The sequence below is a fragment of the Aptenodytes patagonicus genome, chromosome 16 (genome assembly GCF_965638725.1).
Source record: "Aptenodytes patagonicus chromosome 16, bAptPat1.pri.cur, whole genome shotgun sequence".
Lineage (NCBI taxonomy): Eukaryota > Metazoa > Chordata > Aves > Sphenisciformes > Spheniscidae > Aptenodytes > Aptenodytes patagonicus.
In genome coordinates this window covers 6951302-6973574 of record NC_134964.1, presented here as the reverse complement: position 1 = coordinate 6973574, position 22273 = coordinate 6951302, and the positions used below count along the sequence as shown (strand labels likewise).

Below are 22273 nucleotides of genomic sequence, written 5' to 3'. Positions count from 1 at the left end.
AGTGGGGGCAACGAGGTCAGCCCTTCTCTGATGATTCAGATGTACAACAAATTACTGTCAGGCTGGAGATGCCAAACTAAGGTGAATAAGAAAAGGAAAAGGTGAAAGATTTCCCTCTCTCTGCTCTAGTTGCATGAAACTATTTCAGTTTTGTATTTTAGAAGGCTCTTTGCAAAATGAAATGTTACTCCTACTGTGGGATTAAAAGGGATATAAAGAGGAACCAAATCTGCTTTTCCCGTCTTAAATATTTTTTCAGGACTTACTCCCTTGCTAGTGGAAAGAGATGTATAAATATTAATAAAGATGCTGCTGTGCCCTGCAGATGTCTTCACTAGCACTGCTGTGGGTCTGCTTAGCCAGCAGGAATTTTGATCATTACGTTGTGATATCCGTAGTGAATGTTGTGACTGGTTTGGTAAATTCTGTGTTGATTCTGACAAGTTTGGACCTAGATGTCTTGGTACTGAATGGAGTCCAAAAGCTCAAGTGGATGGGTATCGTGCATCTCATGCCCTGCTTCTCAGACAGCTGCTCTGTCCCTGGCTTTCTAAGGCAATGGCTTTTCAAATGGTTTTGCGAAATAATAAAAGAAGCATTCCCATTTACAAAGATTTTTATCTGGGGATGTTTCACTGAACAAAACTTATTTGTTCTTCTTTGCCTTAGCCATAAGATCCATAAGGAAAGTATTTAAAAATGCAATTTGTTCAGCAGTTTGGGCAGCTGCGTATACAGTGGGCTAACTGCTGTGCGCTTCGTGATACTGTGGGCTTTGCTTTTGCCAGTACCCACCTGGCTTAGGTGGCTTCTAAAAAGGCTTTTTTTAATTAAAAAAAAAAAACAAACCCTATTAACAGCCCACCAAAATGGAAGTTAAGGCTTCAGATCCTGGGTTATGATCTGGCCTTTATTCATTTCGTTATGGACAAAGCTCCTGCTGTGAGCAGTGCTGCCAGGATTTACAGCCTGAACTCCGTGTCTCTGCTGGTGTGAGCTCAGACAGATTGTAGGAGTTGCCTGATGTGTAATGCAAATTAATAACAATTAAATTTTTGCTAACTGTATCCTGAGATCTTTCCTTGGTGCTAATGAAGCTTTGTTGCATGTAAAAGGGAGCAGCCTGGATGCTGCCCACGGGCCCTTTGGTCCTCCCGAGTATGTGCAAACAATGCATTTTCCATTTTGTTGTTTGAATTTTATCATTGAATAAAAACAAAAGTTGATTTTCTTGCTTAAACAAAAATACTGCTTCAGGTGAAGTAAAGCACTTGAATATTCTCGGGCTTTAATCCTTTTGTTCTAATTAATACAAAATGCAAGGAACAAGAGGCTTCATTTTGGAACTTGGGCAGCTGGAGGTTTCTTATATTAACACAACCGAACAAAGCACTGCGATCTGTACGACATTGCCTGTTACTGTCGGGCTTTTTAGCTGAAAGACCTGAACAAATTAGCCATGGGCTTATACTTCTGGATGGTATCGGTGAACTGCATCTTCATTTTTGGTGAACTAAATATTTAGCCTCAAAATGTTGCCAAGCTCTGTGCTTTAAGTCTTTGTGATTTTTAAACATATTTTGTACCAGGCAGGTGTTAGTCATGTAACTCAGTTGCCCTGATGGGTGATTAGACAACACATGGAGAGCAGTGTCGTTGGAGAGCTTAGAAGAAGTAAATATTGCTACGCTTTTTAATCCCCTGCAGTAAAACACAGGACCAGTACTGTGAGTTTTGTGACTGTGCAAAAGTCCAGTTTAAGAGTCTGCATTTGTAAAATAGTTATTTGCAAGGCACTGCGTGAATTTAAAGCAGAATTTTTGTTTTCAAATGAGACCAGTCCTATTCAGGTTTTTTAACAGAGCCGTGAATATAGATCTTTATCTACAAGAGAACTCCAGTGGTCTTTAAATAGGGTGATGTCTTTCTGAGCAGCCGGTGAGTAGGTTGCACAGACGTGCATGCTTCCTGGATGTGAAATACGCCGTTTTATTTCATGGGCTGATTAGACATTGCTAGTTCTCACACAGATTGTGGTGGTGTTGTGATTTATATTTATGAAGCAGATTGGAATGGTACAACTCTCATTCCCAGCCCAATCTTCCAAAAAAATCCAAAACACGCTTTTTGCCTGTACCAAAACAAACGAAAAGGACCCAGTAAGCAACGCCGGCCTTTTAAGACTTTTTGAAATCACAGTTAATTAAGGGAAGTTTGCTTCCTCATAGATTGCTTCATCCAGCTGTTTTTAGTGGAAGTCTTGAGGCTGAATTATCCCAGGAGTTATTCCTCCACGACATCACTCCTTGGTTCAGGCTTTTCTGTGCATGAGCAAGTAATTCTGAGTGTGCTTTTTTTTTTTTTTTTTTTTTAAATCTGGAGTCAATTTGCAAAGTTATGAATTACCATCTCCCCTCCCGAAAAGAGATGATTTGACTGGCAAAGGAGCAAATCCCCAGGAAACGGGGAGCTGCTGCCTCCAGCAAAATACACTGTCATATCACTGAACTGCGGCCCTCACGCTGCTCGCTGCCTTCAGAAAAGAAATTGCTTTTTTATTTTTTCCAGGAAAATGAAGGCTGTCTGCCACGCTCATCTCTCTGTGTACCCCTTCAGCAAATTATCGTTAGCTGACCTTGTCCCTCTGCTGTGAAACAAGGTGACCTGACCCATTTCAGGTGACAGAGACCTGACTGTGAGAATCTTAAAACTGAGCCTTCTGCGACTAATTAAAATTAGTTATGAATAATAATAATATGTCACTAGTTGCTAAATTGTTTCTGCTTTCTTTCCATTCTCATGGCGTGATCATCTGTCCCAGCCCCATGTAGCAACGTCTGCTCACCGGAGACCTCACTGCATTCCTGAGTGATGGAGAGATGAGTGACCTTTAGCACCCCTCCCACCCACATATGAAAAGGAGGAAAATAACACATAAAATGAGCTTGTCTTGTACGAGGAGGCTGGCTCGGGGGCAGCCAGGCTAGCTGGAGGGCATGGCACTTGCCTTCCCAGCCGTAGCAATCTGGTGCTTGCTGCGGTGTAGGTGTGCTGTATGGTGACGGTCATCACCGCTCCTATCCTTTGGAGCCAAACAAATGATGGTCAGGAGGGCTTGAACCCTGTTGAAGCGAGGGAGGTGAAAGCCTTGCTGGTTCGTTTGAGGAAGGGAGAAGTGGAGGGCACCTTAAAAGGCCTTTTGGCTCCTGCAAGGAGAGGGCAGGGTATCTCCCAAGCACAAGCACCTCAGATTTCTCTCTGCAACAGGCACGTGTGGGCTTTGAGTGCAAAGACGGGTACTGTTGTTCACGATGGTTGTTGGTTCTGCCTTGTAAAGGCATTAACTTCTAAAAGGCTCGTTAGCTGTCCGGGCTCCAAAAGACCACGCATACAGCTCTTGCTTTTTGCGTGCTCTGTGTTTCAGTAGCTGCTGGTCTTAGCTTGCTCAGCTTGGTTTCAGCTGGATGCAAGCCCTAGTGTCATCACCTGAGAACCCCGCTCGGCTCCTGTGCTGAGAGATGTGAATTTTCTTAGTGTTTGAAGAGATGATAAAAGTCAGCTTGCCTGTGGGATAGCCGTATTTGTCCCTCCAGGTTTTCTATGCCGGTCTGGGGCTTCCTTTAAAAGTTATTTCAATATGTGAGAAATTTCAAACATTTCACAGAAGGCGGGGTAACGTGGAAGAGGAGGAAAGGAGTCTGTAAGCAATGAAGGACTTCTCCCTTTCTAAAGGGGAGGCTTGTTTGCACGGCATGAGCAGCGTGCTCAGCCTGGAGGAGCGCAAGACGGTGATGTAGCTGTCTCTGCACTTCTCACTGCCTTTCCCCTGGCTTGTGTTTGAGGCCTTCCCCAGGAGAAAGGACAATAACTTCTCAGGCTCTTGCAGAAACAGGTCTCTTCTAGCTGGTGGCTGAGTGCCAGGGTACCGTTTTGCAGGAGGACTGGCTGTGTTTTGTAGAGCTCGGAGCAAGCCAACCATGTAAATCCCCTGCCTTCCCCATAAGAGCAGATGTGGTGCTGCTGGAAAGGGCATCCTCTAACAGACTCTGGAAAAGCTCGGCTCTCGTTAGGGGAGATGGAGCAGCAACGGGAGGCAGTTTCAGGCAGCTGCTGGATTTACAAGGAGAGTTCTGACTCAAATGTGAAATCAGGGTCAGAATGCGTGCTTGAATTATAGTCGTGGTAAGAATTGCAGTCCTCTGTCGCAAGGTGGGAGGGAAAGCCTGGTTGCTGAAGGGGAACCCCCGGGCTGTCTGCCTGCCCGCTGTCAGCTTGTTTCAAAGTGCTGGTACAGGTCGTAGGCTGCAACTGATTTAGGGAAAAGGCTTATGTGTTAGTCAAAGCCATTTCCCTGTAAGTAACAGAAGGGTACTTTCTGGTAAGTGTTTTCTGACTAAAGTGGTAAAATCATCCTATGTGTTGAGATCTGCACAGGGGCTTTTTTTCATATACATTTTTAAACACCCACACGCACACTGATAGAGAGCTTAACTTCATTTAACCCCAGGTGTGCAATTGTATTAGATAATAAACAGCTGTGGTTGGCATTTTGCAGTCTTGTCTGTTCAGGACTCTGCTGTGTTTTCTCTCTAGGCTACAGTAAACGCTCGCCCCCAGCGCATCCTCGACACCTCCTCGCTGACTCAGTCTGCCCCTGCCAGCCCCACCAACAAGGGCATGCACATCCACCAAGTGGGGTAAGCTCCAACGTTGCTTTCTAGCACTTTTGCCATAGTGTGTTTAGGTGCTCCCTGCCAGTCACCATTCAGGCAGCAGTCCCAGTTAACTGCACCAGAGTGAACCAGCTAAGGTCTCGGTAGCTTCTTGTTTTAGCACTGGTAGGGTGTTCAGAAGCAAAAGCTCTGGGAAAAGGTGGGGAGTTTCTTCCTGTATTTCTTTTTAGGACAAAGAGTAACAAGTCGCACTAATTATCTAAAGATGAATTGAAAGGAAGAGCTAACTGTTGCTGATTTTACTGATGCACTCTGGTCTGACCTGTGTGGTATCCAAATTTCCCATTGAAGTCTAATCTGTATTTTCTGCACTTTCAGCTGATAAAAGTCAGGGTTATCTGATGATCAACAAGTGATGCCTAAACTGCAGTGAAATTGAGATAATGGTGTGGGCAAAGCTAGGATTTGAAAATTTGATTATTTCCCAAAACCTGCTCTCCAAGAGAAAACACCAGGCTTTAGATCTAGCAGCCCCGTAATCAGTGTGCACCAGTATAAAAATCACAGTTGAAACAAAGGGCCCAGAACTTCACGGTGATTTTTTTTTTTTTTAAATGTTCTCTGATAGTATAATGTAACTGTGCAATAAGATAAATCTCGGTTTACATGTAAATTAAAATGCTTTTCCGTGGGCTGACAGGACTTCCAGTCTCCCCATTGAAATACAATGGCTAGTCGGTGTGCCTTAGGTCAGACTTCGTGTCCTGTGGGCGTGTGACTGTTGGACCTGCAGGTTCTCGAAATGTTAATTTCTTATCCTCAATCTGGAGTTGGTGCAGTCGAGGTTCACTCTTGTTTTGGGGTTTGTATGTCTTTTGGAGGGGATGGGGGGATTGTGTTCTTTTGTTTTGTTTTTGTAGAGGAAGCACAGCCGTGAGTATAAATCTTATAAGAAGGAAACAGAGTAAAAGTAACGTAATTCACATGCTAAGAGTCTCATGTCCAGTGATACCTAAATCCTTCCCTCTTTTTTGATCTTTAGAGGGTCACCTCCAACCACTAGTACAAGCAGCTCCAGCCTGACAAATGATGTGACAAAACAGCCAGTCAGTCGGGACATCACATCTGTAAGACCTGCCAATGTCGGCAACGTGGGGGTTCAGTATACTCCCCACTCCCACCAATTCCCCAGGACGAGAAAAATGTTTGACAAAGGGCCAGAACAGGTAAAGAGACTTGCCTTTCAGATCTGACTACTTCCTCGCTCCATTGGGTTTTGTTATACATTCTGTTCTTTGTGGTTTATTTCTACATATCTCTTGTTTGCTTCTAGCTGTTGTCAACTCCAGACTGGCTTCCTCTAACCAGTAAAATAAAAATTGATTAATTTTTTTTCTTCAGGATAAATTTTGTTTTGTAGCCTTTGATAGGGCATTATTCACTTCTGCTACTAAGAAGTGTTTAATCAGAGTTGATTGCTTATTCTTTCATAAACATTTGTCTACCTGAGTGATAGTGCAGAGTCAGACCGGTGACCCTCAGATGCTTTTTCTCCAACCTCAGCAAAGCAGGGACCAAGGATAAAAAAGGGCAGATTCCTCTTCCTTGTACAAACTGGCATTCCTCTCGAGAGACTGATAGGTGCTTCCGCACCGGAAGATTCACCTTCTTTCCACCACCCCATACCCACTCCATGCTTGGCAGCCCCTCTTTGCTATGTACAAGGGAGGATGTGAGCCCAGACTATTACTAGGAAGACCAAAGCTCATCACAGGTCGCCCTGCTGGAAGAGAGCTGTCAGTTAAGAGCTGGGAGGACCTCTGGGAGGAACAGCGGTGACTCCTCTTTTTGGCATGCAAGCAAGCCAACAAGGGTTTTGCATACGTTGTACCATTCTGAAGACAGTCATCAGGTACTGGGCATTCTTCCATTTACAGAAGGACTGATGTGGTGCCAAGTAGTGCAATCAGTCAGATTTTAGTATACACAAAGGATTCTGAATGTCACCTTCAGGTGACTTCAGATGAGTCATGTCAGATGAATATGGTTGAGTCCAAGCACACTTAGACATGCTTGTGGCCATCATTTGAAGATAGAGACTATTACGTATCAATGGTCAGCGTTCTTCAGGATTCAGCCATCTGGCAATAGTTTTGTGTCTACCTCTCCCTCTTCTTCAGCGCATTTCCAGGATTTTTCTGGTGCTGGCTCTGCAGATGGGAGGAAACTGAAAAGGCAGCAGGTGTGTTCTGCTGCCTGTACTAATGCACAGAGCATGATGGGGGAGGACGTTGACCCTCCCTTTCTCCTTCCTGGTACTATAAAAAGGAAGGATCCTCCCATCTGAAGCGGTAGGGTGTGTGCATTGCAGTCCACAGGACAAGTGGATGGCACAGCTTTTGGGTGTTCTGACTACTGAGAAGTAACTGCTCTTCACTTAAATTGGCATTTCTGCCTTTCTTTAATGAGTGATCTCACAGAAGCTACCGGAGGTGGAGAGTCAATTCCTTTGTGTGATTACAAAAAAAAAAAAAGTTGAAGCCTTAGCAGGAACACCTTCACTTCTCATGGGGATGGCAGCACTAGGCTGGATCATATTTCTGAAAAAATGGATGAAACCTGGTTGAATGGAGCGGTCTTTCTGTTTTCTTGTTGGATGTCTTGTGCTTTGTAACAGATAGTCAATGCATATATGCCCTTGATCTGAAGCTGTGTCTGGCTGTGATTTATCCTGAATGATCTTCACTGCTCCACTGTCTCTCATGCCAGATGCTTGGGAGACCATGAGAAAACTCATCCTGGGACTTCATTTTGACGATGCACTGATGCTTTAGCCCTGATTCATACGGTAGCCTGATTATGTCTTGTGCTGTGCAGATGAGGGAATTTGCGCATTTCCAAAGAGTTAATGTAATGACATTGATCTTAAAGCTAGATGTAAAAAATGTCACATCCTTGGCAATGTGTTTGAGCTTTTTTCTGCCCGGTGATGTGTTGAAGGCAATCTGGGTATTACTGTGTATGCATCTTGCCCATGTGAATGGGAGGGACGTGGGTTAACATCCTGCTCTCTTTCTGGACAGACTACTGACGATGCCGATGATACCGTTGGACACAAAAGTTTCATTTCGGCCACAGTGCAGACGGGGTTTTGTGACTGGAGTGCGAAGTATTTTGCTCAGCCAGTCATGAAGGTAATACTTTGTTATCTCTCTGCATGCTTGTTGAATCATGGCACTGCAGCTCTTGAAAAGTGATGGTGTCCTGAGCGTAGGCTAGTGGCTTTCTCTGTTCTTTTTGCCTTCCTTTTCCATCAGTCTGGGGAGGGAAAGGAATGAACTTACTTGCATCATGCTGCTCTGGGGAGCTGCGTGACCACTGTACTTGTAAAGTAAGAGGGGAGAAATCATCAGAGGGAGCTGAAGAGTTAGTGACAGACGGGACAGTGCTAGAGAAAGAACCCAGAACAAAAGCCCTGCACCCCCTGGGGCACATTCAAGAAAGAATGTAAGAATGAGGAGAGGTTCTGTAGTTGGTCCGGATCCACCAGTTTTGCACAGTTGCAGGTTGCACTGCAGAGTTGTTTCATTGCAAATGTTGTGCTTGTCTGTATATTTAGAATTGTATTATAGTAAAAATTAATTGATTTTTTTAATATATAGATATTAAAAAATGGAGTAAGGAAGGCCCTTTATTCCAGAAAGGGCTGTGAGAGGCTGGAGAAGGAGAGGCGCTGTTTTCTTTCTGACATTCTAGCTGAATTTTCTGGCTGTGATGATGCTAAAACAAGCAGAGAAATGGTGGACACGGCTGCCCTGAGCAAAGACCACGTAATCCCAGTGGCAGCAGAACATACCCTCTGCTTCAAGTTTGGCTTGACTGTTCTCTAGTGTGACTTCAGAGCTGTGCTCTGCTTATGGGCACCCTGTGTAGACACCTTTAACTTAAAAAGGAGAAAGTGATAGTGACTGGACGTCCGCATGACTGCCTGGGGGAAACTTTGGAGGCATTGTTGTTGTTTTGTAAAGTTTGAAAAAAAATAAGTTCTATTATGGCAAAGAATGAGGGTGGTAATGACAAATCTCCATTGAGATGTCTTTAGAAGTGAGTGTGTTCTGGTAACTAAGTTGGCTTTATGTGAAGTGAGAGAGACACTGAAGCCCTGTTCTAGGAAAAAACAAAAACAGGGCTCTTAAGAGATGGGCAAAGATTGTCAGTGACCGGAAAGAGAAACTGTTAAATTCCCAGAATCTTTTAGCCAAAGATCAGGTTTCAATTTTAAGTATGAAATAAAAACAAGCGGTAAATCTCACCTTATTATAAGCAAACACGATAAGGCAAGCCTCCAGGTACCTTGGGAGTCAAGCAGCACAAACTGTAACAGAACTTTCAGCTTAATTTCTTGGAGGTATTGCAATATCTGTGAATAATAATGCACAGTCTGTATTAATGCCATTACCTGAGCAACTCCACAATGGATGTTTATATGCAACCACTGATATTTAAATCTTATTAATGAAGAAATTGTACATTTTTATGTGCTCTCTCATCCAGGATTTGCCACTGAGCCATCCGTCACCGCTCCTTCCACTCTTTAGGCATGTTAAATTGTTTGGTGATGAGGTGAGGTAATTGCCCCCAAGTTTAAGGATATCAGAAAACTAGTTACATGGCAGCCAGTTTCTGTGTAGCTTTGATTTCTTTAGAGAATCACCAGGAGGAAAGACTAGATGGTAAAGTGATTGCCTGATGCTTCCTCAGCTGCTAGTGAAATTAACTTTCTTCTGATATCATTAGCAGAATAATTCATTAGGATATACATCTGGCCTGTGGGGCTTGGTTGCTTGGACAAGCTTTAAACCAAGGTTTTCTCTCATCAAGATGAGTTTTGGTGTCTTGATTCAAGTCCAGAAGAGAGTACAAGAGGAGGAGGAGGATGTTCCATCCCTTCGTTCTTATTAAAAACATTTGTCTACTTTCTAAGGAAAGCTTTTCCCAGTGAAGGGGGGTGTCTTTATTAATAAAATAAATCATGGTAGACAGCCAATCAAAGGCAGGTTCAGTGTGTAGATGGGGAGCTTTGTGTGCGTGTATGTGTATGGGTTTAGTACTTAATGTGCATAAAATAGAGAAAATTACTTTAGGGGAGGAAAGAAAAAATGTGGAGCACTCCTGTACTAATTCACAGAAGCCAGGGAGGGGGAGTCATGGAAATTGAGGGCTCCCCTGCACCCCAGTGAGTCCCAGAGTGTTCAGTGTCTCACCATGAGAATTAAGGTGCTGCAGACTACACCCCTGTGCATACCACGTGTGCAGTGGTCTGTCCCTTCAGCTTTTACTAGTATAGCAGGAGTAGTAGCACGTATGACAGCGATGGTTCTTTTAATAGTTCCCTAAGTGGTTTCGTTTAGAAATGCTCACTGACTGGGGCTGAGTTTTCTGAGCACAGACTGTCCTCAACAGCAATGTTTTAGGTAAAATTTGAGCAAAACAAAACCGTGTTTTCTAATAAAACAAGGAAGAGAATTGATTTCCCCGTTACTTCTATAAAGCAGCTTTAAAAGGTCAAGTAGAGGGTTTCTGCAGAAAAACTTGCGTGTTATGCTGTACTAACGGGGAATTATATGTATCTTTGTAATTGGGGGGGGGGGGGGTGTGCAAGGGACGGGGAGAAGTCCCTTTACGAGAACTTTCTTTTGGCGTTCCTTGATTGCTGCTTGTGTAATCGGGCAGGACTGGCCATCCAGTGACTCAGGTGTTGGCTGAGTTCCTACAGAGTGCTCCTTTCCTAGAATGGCTGTTCCTGCAGCAACAAGGAACAAACAGCCCTGGCTGGTGGCTGCTGTCTTTTGGAAACTTCAGCCTCATGAAAAAGGCAAAGAGCAAAGTCTACCAAGTACTGATGGGAAAAGATGACATCGATGTTTAATTCCAATACCTCATTTGGAGATGCAGCCTACCGTCATAAACAGGGAAAGAGAAGACAACTATTCCTGTAATGAATAAACATAGAATGACTGTGAGTGCATCTTAGTCATATTTAATTTATGCATTTAGTTTTGCTTCATAGACCTTGCTCTGAGAATGCTTTCACTGGAAAGATTGAGGGATTAATTTCCAGCGTAAATCACTGGCTCAGTTTCAAGCCATCATACCGAATTTGATTTCTTGATTATCTAATCAAATAAATGGAGAAAGAAAATACTGCATTGTGAATTCTCAGTGTGCCGGGAAAAACAGATACCTACCCTAGCTCTGATCTCTACAAAAGTCTTTCCTCGTCCTGAAAACTCTTGTGGCCAAAGGCTGTTCTGCTAACCACAGGCGGTCTTGAACTGAGAGGTACAGGAAAACCTTGTTGCCAGCTGTCAGGAAGCCCTGAGTCAAGGAGAGCGGGAGCCAGCATCTGTTATTTCCAGGACTGGCAGAACATGCAGGCAGGAGCTGGTAAGGATCCTGGAAGGTGAGAATTACATAAGAAATCCTTCCTGATAAATCCCTGCCTTAACTTCAGCACTGTGTCTTGGCCGTTGTTCAAAGTCCTGGTAGAGAAGTGAGCCTTCCGTGCAATTGCTGCAGTAACGTTAACCAGGGAAAAACTGTATTTACTACTGGAGCCATCTGCTGAATCTTCCCTGCTCCCCTCCAAACGCTGACTTCCACGTTGAGAGGGAGAGACAGTGTTAAAGAAGAGAAACTTCGTTGGCTTTCAAATGGCACTGCTTGGTGGGAGGTTTCAGAATCGTAATTGGTTTCTGTCTGAGTGGAAGCTCAGAGATGTTAGGAATCGGTGGCATGTCATGATCCTCATCGTGTAGCACTGTTTGTGACTCCCACGTACCTCTGGGAGCTCTGCTTGGAGCAGAGCTGAGCAACAGCCAAAACCGGGCTGTTGTTTACTAAAATGACTTTCTGATGCTTAAATGGGAGCTGGCTGGGAGGGAGACGAAGACATGAATGATGAGCCTAAGTAGTTAGTTCTTTTGAATAATAATTTCTGGTTTTCCAGCCAGCAGCGGCTGGGCTAGAGGTCACAGCTCTCTGCTACACACACATCCTGACGTACTCCCGTCCTTGTCTGTCGCCAGAAGTTCCCTTGTGACATGTTCTGTGGGGTTCATATTTTCATAGATTATTGCTCCCTCCTGACGAGAACATTCATACAGCTCTGTTCCGCAGGCGGATGGGCATGGAAGGGAAGGGATTGCATTTTTCCTGCATGCTCTGACTCCGTCCGCTTGGTCGGTCAAAACCTTGCCTGTTTGGCAAAAGTACGCTAATTGCCTGTGTCATGCTTAACTGAACTAGTATGGAGTGTCTCTGCTAGGTTACAGTTATTTGCAACACTTTTTAAGGATAAGTTGAGTTCAACAGAGTTTATTTCATTAAGGGTATTGTATGTTTACTCTCTGATAACAATTTGGAAGGACCCACGGGGATTTTTCTGCGTTATTCTTGCCGTTTTTCTTCTCGCAAAGCTCCGTGACCCTCCCACAGTATCGCAGAATCATGCCAGGTTTCTTTCTGTGCAGGCTCAGGCCCTGTTACTTTCTCTTTTTAACTTGCCTGTTCACCAAATTCCAACCAGCATCAATCAGCTTAATGATAACACTGGGACTGGTGAGACCCAGAGTCTGGATCAGAAGTGGAGCCACCGAAAGTAAGTATCTAGCGCTCAGCGAGTATATTTTGGGCATTTTCAGCTGCGATCCCAGCTGGACGTGGGGGAAGATCTTGGACACACACAGATCCTGGCGGAAGCATCTTTGCAGGAACCTCCCTTACCAATTCCAAGGTGATGACATCCCCTGTCTGCAGAGCCCTTGGCACAGAGAGTATGCTTGAGTCAACTGTACCAAAGCCAGGATTTTGACATATGCCCTTAGTCTTCTCCTACTGCAAGGAGCTGGATTGCATCGTAAAGCGATACATGGATGTAACCCCTTCACAACATAGCAATCCTCTGGGCGAGCATCTGGGACTCCCCTTTGCTCACATCTTCAGAGGAAGAAGAGGAAGACACAGATGGCAAACAGGTGATAGTGGAAGCAGAGGCCGCCCTAGAGCATACGCGAATTGCAGGTGCTGCAGGACGGTGCCCAGGCACCCAAAGTGGAACAGGCCAGGTAAAGACATCATCCGTTCTTTGCTGTTCCGAGGGAGGAAGGGCTTTTGCTGGGGATGGTGTCCAGCTTTCAGGTTTGTCACATTCAAGCAGCACACCAGCAGTGCAGACGCAAACAGGGAAACTGAAACAAAAAGCGACTGATTAGATAGGATTCCATGCAGGAAAATCTAGGCAGGGCCCTTCTCTCCCCTCATCAGTTGATGCCTTACTCGTGATCCAATGATCTCAGTAACGTGCTGGGGATCTGAGGTAATGAAATAATCTCTCCCTAATGTTTTTCTGATATGTCTACAGAGTCAGCTTTGACTACTGCCCTGCCCCGGAGTTCAGGGTATCTGCAGGAGGGAGCTGTGTGCAGTAGCAGAGACAGGGTATGTTTGGTTTCTATGAAGAAACACTTTTGCTGACCTGACATAGCACAGATCACTGTTATATCACCCAGCACAAGTGTTGTCTCCAGAATGATCAAAGCAATCAGAGATCACATCTAACAAGACATAGAAGGATTTTGTCATTGTCAGTTCTGTACAGACAGCAGAGAGGAGAGCCTTAAGCAGTGGGCAGTAAAGATGCCTTTACTCTCTACCTAAGGAAATTATAACCATTTTAATTCCTTTTTTAAGGACCTGCGGATGAATGCAGGGCTCAAGGATGCAGCAGAATGCTACGGTTGAAAGGACGGTAAATGTGCTCCAGAGACTGTGCAAAAAGAAGATGAGGTTTCAATAAGGAGAAAGGACAATATGTGTGTGAATACTCACGGGATGGAGCTGGGCCCTGCCTGCAGGCAGCCTAGAGAGGAGGAGGTGCAGGAGCCAGCACAGGTGGATAGAGACAAGCACCTGCATCCTTCTGCACCTCGGGAAAGTGCACTGCGGCAGCCCGCCCTCCGTGAACACGCGTTCCCATCAGAGAGCTTGGCCTGCATGCTGCGGCCTCTCGGGGATGTCCACTGATGGGTCAGTGATACCACGCAAGAAGCACATAGTTGCACACAGTTTTAAGAGGATCTGTATGTGCGTTTTCAAAAATAAATGCTTTGGTGTTGTTGGGGAGGAGTTGTACTCTTTTTACGATAAAATCTTGCACTCTTGGTGCATTCATCGCGCAGGTCTTCACTTGCATTTCTGAAAGGATCTCAGGTGTATGTGGGCTTTGGGTTGCTAGTGGTTGGACCTTTGATGGTTGGACGTTTGACGGTTTATTGTCTCCAAAGCAATCAATATACACCGTTTCAACATAACAAGCAGTATTGGAGATTTCTCACAAGCCAGCCTGCCAGAACTTCCTAGAGATTTGTCATCCCATTAGTGACAAGCTGTAGGTGGTGCTGGCCATACTTCTGTCTTGGTTTCTTGCTCAGTCCCTTTTGCCATCTGCTCCTCCGCTTGCAGGTGGTATGCAGGACGCACCAGGCAAGAGGGTTTTTGAATGGAAAGACCATTTCTGCCACCAAAACCCGTTCACTGCTGTTCAGCAGTGGCCAAGGCAGAAGCTGTCCTAGCGAGCTTGGGAGGACGGGCAGTCACTGAGTAGCATGGATGGAGGGGTGTTTGCTGGTCTCGATGAGCTTGGTGTGACTATCCTGGCCTGCGTATGTGCCTTTTTACATCGCTATTCCTCTTGACTGGGAGCCTGCACACTGTCTCCCTCTCGTCAGAGTATTTCTTCCTACAGTCACTTGCACTAAGTGTACTTCTAGCTGTGTCGGAGGCTTGTCTTGCCACATGCAATCTACCGATGCTATAGCGTCTAGGGACCATACCCTGAGAGATGTTGTAATAGGAGGAATCTTTATTACTGATATCAGATGATAAAAACAACTGCCTGCTCAGCCTCCTTGGTGGAAGAGTTAAGTTATTTTTCTTCAGACCTGAAAGGCCCAGCAGCTCCTTTAATCTGATGTTCTTTATCTGCTGGAATGAAGAGTGCTTTGCTCAACTGTACAACTGCGTATTTCTTAGTCCTAAACTGTGAAAGCCGCTGGGTGCCTGTAGGAGAATTTACCATTCTGCTCGTTCCCTTCTCTTCCCCTGGCCTTTTAGGTCTTACTTTAATTTATTCCCAGAGAAGCTGGATTTTCATTAAGGTGTAGGTATAATCTCTCTGCTCTCAAATCTCCTTTGATGTATTTTATCTTAGGTTTGTTTATTGCTTTACATTATTGGTCATTTGTCATTGCCTTTGTAATAGATGTTGTAATCTTGAAAAATTGAAATAGTAGTGCTTTTTTTTTTTGCCAGGAGGAAGGGTGGAGGGTGGGTTTCTTATTTTTTATTTATTTTGAAGAAGCAGAAATTCAGCTCAGTAATAGTTGTTTTCCAAGGTATAGTGTATTTTGAAGACAGTATATATAATAGCGACAGATGATTTAAGTACTTTCTCATTCAGGAAAAAAAGTATGTGTTTGTGGGGAGTGGGGAAGGAGCGAAAGAACTTCATCTTTTATGTCTCCCTTCTCCAAGAGTTACTCCTTTTGGAAAAGCTATCGTTTCCTTCATCAAAAGAAGCTACATTAGAGTCCTGTATCTCGGCTCCCTAACTGATCCAAGGATGTTTCTAGAGCAGTGGTGTTACTAGTCCTGGATAATTTTTTTAAGTATTAAATAAAAGACACATCATATATAGCTCCTGCAGTGGTTTTGGCGATGAGATTGTATGAGTTTATTCCTTTTGATCCTGTACTTTGACTAAGGCTACGAATACCTGTGATCTCTGCCAGTCATTAGGAGCAGCACCTTGATTTATCAAATCCCTGGCAGGAGCTGCCGGTAGCACTGGTGCGGAATCCCGGATGGGCCTTCTGGCTAGAGGGCGGATTTTGCAGGGAAACCATGGTGGTATGCCGAAGCCTGGAGCTATGGGGTGTGAATAAATATAATAGAATAGGTCAGAGTGGCTGTATGCTGCTCCAGGGCCTCTCTCCAATTTCAGGTGGAACTTCGTGTGTAATCAAACCAAGATGACACAGGGGCATCATTTTCTTGCGACCAATTCTGGTATGGGAAAGTAAACCAGTTGCTGTTACTAGTAAACGTGATGTTGGTAACTTGAGCATCTCAGGGATTCGAAAATAAAGGAATGCCTTTTTTGGCCTGCAGTCATTTATTAGCAATGAGAGAAAGATTTTAATGTGTTCTGAGTTTTCTGTCTGTATCAAAGCTCTGTTCTCCCTTTAATCTCAGGATTGCGATGTGATGTTTTTCAGCAGAAAAGTGTTAAGCAGAGTAATCTGTATTGCACTGAAACTGGGCTCGTGTTTAGGGAGGAAAGGAGTTACGGTGACTGGGTGTGCAGTAGAAAGAGGTTCCTTACCAACCCGTCGCGTGTGGTACGGCGGTGGGTGATCTGAATGTGCACGGTTCTTCGGAAACCTCATGTCATTCACTTTGGAGGAATGCCTACGACTTAAAGACAAAACAAAATATAGGACAGCAGAAGGAAAGGGGAAGAGATTGCAGATGATGGGGAAGATTTAGATCAGAAGGGTGCTCAAGTATTTAATAACGTAAGGTCCCATGAGCTCCTCTGTTTACTGCCTGAAGCTGGAGACCCTAAAGAATTTATGTCTTAGTCTGATGTGCATGCGTGTGTGTGTTTTACAAAGGTAATACATGGAGTTTTGATGGTTACTGTTGTTTTGTGTTGTGAATATGTCGATATACTGAAAGATCCCAGAAGAGCATGACTTGGAGAGCCAGATTCGCAAGGAGAGAGAGTGGCGGTTTCTGCGCAATGCTCGTGTCAGGAAGCAAGCCCAGAAGATCATCCAGAAGGGTGAGTGATTTCCCTCTCGCCCACGCTGCAGACAGCTTCCTCGAGCTCCGAGCACTGCGCTTAGTCAGGATGCTGAACTGTAAAACCCCAATTAATGATGACCCCGTGCTGACCCTCAAACTGGAAAAGGTGCCTGTGCTCTCTCCTGTGTGCAGGCAAGGTGTTTCGCTAATAGTCACTCACCTTTCCATTCTCAGCTGCTGGTTTTGTTCGCCAGATCAGGGGAGTGACCACTTTAGAAGTCAAATGTCTGCCTTCCCCTTTGAAAACTTAACTACAGCGCCGTGTTAGAAAACGACGTGGTCGGTCACAAGTGGAGTGCTCAGCTGGAGCGTAGCACCAGGCTGGCTAACCTGTCGAGTCCAGCGCGGGAGCGGAGGAGCCTAAGAGTAATTACTCCTTTGACGGAGAAGAGAGCTTGCCGTGAAAGCAGGCTTCCCCACTTATAAGAATTGACAGAGCATCCGATTTTCGATGCAAGTGTTGGCTCCCGAGCCCTCTCGGCTGACGGGCAGCAGCTGAGCTCTTCAGCCGTGTATCCGATCACAGCCGGCACCTCTGCAAGAGCCAGAGCAGCCGGCATGAAATCGATAATTCAGAGGCCCTTAACAGATGCTATTGATTTACCATTTGGGCTTTTCCTCCTAGTCCTGTAAAGTTTGGATGGGTACTGTAGGTTATGTTTTTAAAGGGATAGAAGGCAGAATATTGTAGGGTAAACTTCAGAGCTGCAGTCTGGCTAAGAAAGCTCAGGCAGTGTTTGGCGTGTGTCAGGCACCGTTTGGATGGCCGGTCATGGCAAACTAGCCCTGCCAAGCTGCTGGATGTGTCCTCCAGATGCCCAGAAGACATCTCGGCAATGTCTTTCATGTTCCCCACTCTGCTGAACTCTGTAAATGATTGCTCACTCCTTATATCCCATTATATTTTTAATACTTGTATGTAAGGCTTTATGTGTGCTTACGCTTTTCCCTCTAAGGTGCCTCAGGTTCGTGTTTCATTAGTGTGTACTCTCCAGAAAGCTGATATTGCTTTTATTTGTGACTCTTTATGCCTTTATGAGGCAGTGGCTGGGCAAGAATTCTTATAGCGCAGGAATTTATTCGAATACAGTGGAACCCAGTGAAGTGCCCTCAGGAATTTGCATACTTAAATTATTCCTGCTTGTGTGCCTTGAACAGCGGAGGCTGGGGAGTGGCATTTATGGGAGCTCTTCTCATGGCACCCTTCCGGCAGCGTTCCTGGGGGCAGAACTGTACGGGTGGGTGGTGTTCCTCTCCTGGGATGCTCACTGAGGCACACGGAGTTGGAAATAATAATTTGCTCAATGAAGAACTGCCCAAGGCTCAGCCTCCTGCGTGTACCTTGTTGTCTGGAGGTTTGCTGGACTTGAGTCAGTACAATGGGTAGCTTAATGTCATGAAACTGCAGACTATCATAAACCAGAGTAACATAGAAATGAAAATGGAGCCCAGGAGATGGCTTGGGAGATCGTTTTGAATACAAAGAAGGGGATTTTTCATGCTTGCCTGAAGAAGTTAAATTTTTTTCTAAACAGTGTTCATATTTGGTTGCTTGACCTGAGCGACTGAAATGCCAGTATTCATTAAAAAAAAAAAGAAAATGTGAAATATTAAAAAGAATTAAAATAGGCTTACAGTCTTTTAATGAAAATCAGATTAAATGGATGCATTCTAAAACAAACTAGAACTGGGTAAATGTCTCCTGGGCTTATGGTTTTGTGTGATGAATTCATACTGTGCCAAAAAATTGCAGTGTCAGGGGTACCAAAACTGTTTGTGAATAGCAAACTGTTCTAAAGAAAAGACAGGAAAGGTCTTTAACCATCGTTTTAATGTCTCCATGGAAAATATATTTTTCATTTGCAAATTAATCTAAAATTTAAAAGAACTGAAATGGAGGGTTAAATAAATAATCGACAAACTAAAATGATAAACTGTATTTTAAGTTGAAAAAAGCGTTTTCTTTTTTTTATTATTTTGAAAAAATAATGTTGATTTTTCTGTCAACACAAACTGGTATTTCTCTGGGCTTGGTTGTGCTTGCTTGCTGTGTTCTCTCCAGTTACCAAAGTAAAGGACCCCCTGATTTGTCACCACAATATTTAATTTGTACCTTAAGACGTGAGACAATCAGCATGGAGGAGTCGGGACTGTCACATAACTGGGATCTGAGAAGGTTCTTGAAGGAGGAAAGTGTTGGGGGGGGAGGAGGAGGAGGGTGGTGATACGTGGCAGTGGGAAGCTGGGGGAGGTTCGAGCCCCGTCCCTCGGGCGGGATGTTCCCAGGCACTGAGCCGTGGCTGCCTCCTGTCCCCCCGCAGGTATTTCCCGGCTGGATGATCAGATCTTCCTCAACAGGAACCCGGGCGTCCCCTCCGTGGTGAAGTTCCACCCGTTCACGCCCTGCATTGCCGTAGCCGACAAAGACAGTATCTGGTAAGAGTTTCCCCGGGTCTCTAAAGCGCTCCCTGCCCTGCCGCTGCAGAGCACGTGCGGACAGGTTCAGAGCAGCATGTCAAAGAGCGCGTATGGATTATCGTGGGGTAGCACTGCCATATGTTGTTCCTTTTCTTTCCCCCCCGCTCCCCTCTGTGGCCATCCTTCACTCTCTCAGGGCAGGGAGACGGGGCAGAGTCCTCCCGGAGTTCAGTGCGATAGTTGTAAGCATTGCACCGAGTCCTCTTCTACGGGAGGTGCTGGGTTAGAGGGCTGCAAGTGAATCCTGACAGATTTATAACCGTTACTTACAATTGGGCTTTTTATCCCATTTCTTTCACAGAAGGTTGACATACGTTATTAATAAAATTATGCTGAATACCAAAGGAGAAAAACAAATTGAATTGGTATCCAATGTATATCATTTTTAGTTTTGCTGTAATGAGTAGATCTCTCTATAGCTGGCACGGAGAACCAAGAACTGACCTGATATTTTTTCCTCCTCAAGTTTTTGGGACTGGGAGAAAGGGGAAAAGCTGGACTATTTCCACAACGGGAACCCTCGATACACCAGGATCACAGCAATGGAGTACCTGAATGGACAGGACTGCTCCTTGCTGCTGACTGCCACAGGTAAATAACATATTTTCCCACATATGAGGGCAGGGCTGGGGGGCCTTTACAGAATTCAAGTCCATGTGAGCTGTTCTGGACCTCTTGCTCTCCCCTCTATGAATTTGGCCCAAGCTGATCCTTCCCCTCCCCTGTGGCTTGCCTGCCTGGTCTCAGCTGAGGAGGCATTTACAGGATCAAACCTCAAAGTTGTTTCTGCAGTACTGAAATCTCTTAACTGCTGAAGAAGGCGCTGCAAAGGTTTTCAAATGACTAACAAATCAAATACTTGCTGAAACATTTCCAATCACGGCTCTATTTGTTACATCATTCTGAGTCTTTACCTATCATTGCAAGTTCATGGTAACCTCCTCCTATAGCTCGGGCAACGTGATTTTAGTTGGTTAAAAGCTGCTGTCCAGAGCTGAAAAGGAAATCGTGCTGCAAGCAAAGCGTAAGAAATCAAACTCTTTTACCTGTGCTGTTTTAAGTCTGGAGCAGGTAGGGCTTATTTTAAGCGCTAAACTTCTCAAATAGTCCTGAGTTTCTCTCTAGTCCATATATCCCACCCAGGGGGAACGGTTCTCAAGAATGGCCTGTTGCATCGCGTAAGGTAGCATGAAGAGCTCTTTCCCATTCATTGGTCTGTGAAGCTGTGAGTAAGATCCGCTTCTCTCCCAAGGAACCATTCTAAACCTGTCAGTCTAAGTGTTTTCAATAGCTTTTCAAACTTCATGCTGAAATGTACAGGTTGGGTATAATTAAGGGAGGTGGAAGAGATGCTGAGAGGGCCTTTAGGACATTTTCCTTTCAATTTATTGATTCTTAGCACAAAAGTTTCACAGATGGGGAACAAATTGAAAAAATACACGATGTTCTTGAAAGATTTGCTGCTGATGGGCTGGGCTTTGATTCAGCTCCTTCTGTGGGGTTGTATTTTGTATTTAGTAGGGTACTTTTGTGGCTCTTGGCACCAATAGCAAGGAGGATAGAGACGAATCCTAGAGAAAATGAATGGGTCAAAGAAATGGAGCAGCATCTAATGTCAGGTGTTATTCGAGGGAAGGAGAAAAGCTCTTCCAGAACAGTTCCCAGTAGAACAATGCTTTAGGTTTCATGGATGTAAGATTAGAGAGGAAAAACAACTGTAATAAAAAGGATTAAGTTCAAGTGACATACTCAATTTTGGGGTTTGTATGACTGCAGTTCCGCTTCTCTTCTTCTTTTGTTGTGCACAAGTAATTGAGAGTTGCATCAGCAGTGACATTGCATTGTGTTCTCTTTTTCTGTGCTCCCCAAGATGATGGTGCCATCAGAGTGTGGAAGAACTTTGCAGACCTGGAAAAGAACCCAGAGATGGTAACTGCCTGGCAGGGGCTGTCAGACATGCTGCCAACTACACGAGGTGGGTTCCCACTAAGTTTTGGGGGGGGGTGGTGGGGGGGTGGTGGTGTAAAAATAATTTGTGATGGTAGGGTTTTTTCTAGAGATGGGGAGAATAAAATGGGTTTCTCAACTTCAGCCATCGGTAACATCCTTGTTCAACAGTCTCTGCCTTCTGGGAAGGCCTTTTGCCAGGCCTTGGTGAGGAATTACTTTTCCAGTTCTCACAAAACAAACCAACAAAACCGAACGCCCAACACAGCAACCTCACACACACCCACTGAAGAACAATCGGAGCAGCCTCTTGCTGGGCAGCAGAAGGGCACAAAGTCCTTGTCCTTTAGAAGCTTCACAGCAGCTGTCTTGCCCAAGCATTCCTCTTAACTGTGTTCCTAAGGAGAGAACTGTAGAACAACGGTGGAACTGGGCGCTGCCCTGCTCCGTGCTCGGCGTGGCAGGAGGTGATTCTTCCCCTTTGGGCGGGATGGTAGCTCACATATCGCCTCTTTCCTTCTGATGGGCTGCTCAACCTTTGCACAGCTTTGCATGTTGCACCTGTGACCTCCTTTAGCCTGAGCTCAAGTTTTGGCAATTATTCTTCACTGTTTATTGTGGGTCAGGAGGTGGCAAGAGAATATGCAATCTAAATCTGACACGTGCAGAAGGACATCACAGTTAAGACATTGACCTGCTTTGAATGTTAGAAAAGTTGGATAGAAAAAGATGTAAAAAGAGCACTGGCATCCAGCCATACACAGGATGAAGCCAGAAGACCAGTTTGAGTAACCCTGAAGTCTGTTTTAGGACATGAAAGGAGGTGGACGTTTCATGCTTCTGGGACCTGGTAATGTACTAATGCTGTAATGGTGATTCTCTCTCAGTTAAATATTTTTAATCAAGGCTACAAGTTTTTCTAAATGCGCGGTAGTTCAATCAGCACTTGTGGGATTGGCGCAGGAATTGCTGGGTGAGGCTCCCTGGCTTGTGCTGTGTAGGAGGTCAGATGAGATGACCATCATAATTCATCCTGACCTTAAAATCTGACAGTTCTCATTTCTGAGCTTATGTGGTTCATCACAGGAGCCTGCCACAGCTCTTTTAGCTATTCATTGGATTTTACTAGTGCTGCCTTGTTGAGCTCGTATCTGTTATGTTTTCTTTAACACCTCATGGTTCATCTCTGGTGTTTTAGGAAAGAGGAACTGTATTTGAGGTAACTTTAGGCTCTGTGCCTCGCTGCA

The 22273-nt window shown here is 44.8% G+C and overlaps 1 protein-coding gene across 2 annotated transcripts in view; it reads left to right on the top strand.

Moving 5' to 3' along the window:
* Positions 1 to 22273, top strand: part of RPTOR (regulatory associated protein of MTOR complex 1) — a 162663-nt gene that overhangs the window by 119480 nt on the left and 20910 nt on the right. For both annotated transcript variants that reach the window (XM_076354136.1, XM_076354135.1), the window contains exons 22-28: positions 4594 to 4697; positions 5716 to 5899; positions 7757 to 7867; positions 16473 to 16578; positions 18923 to 19037; positions 19546 to 19670; positions 20950 to 21054. In XM_076354136.1, the coding sequence (XP_076210251.1) occupies positions 4594 to 4697; positions 5716 to 5899; positions 7757 to 7867; positions 16473 to 16578; positions 18923 to 19037; positions 19546 to 19670; positions 20950 to 21054 (850 nt within the window). The remainder of the gene's footprint in view (positions 1 to 4593; positions 4698 to 5715; positions 5900 to 7756; positions 7868 to 16472; positions 16579 to 18922; positions 19038 to 19545; positions 19671 to 20949; positions 21055 to 22273) is intronic.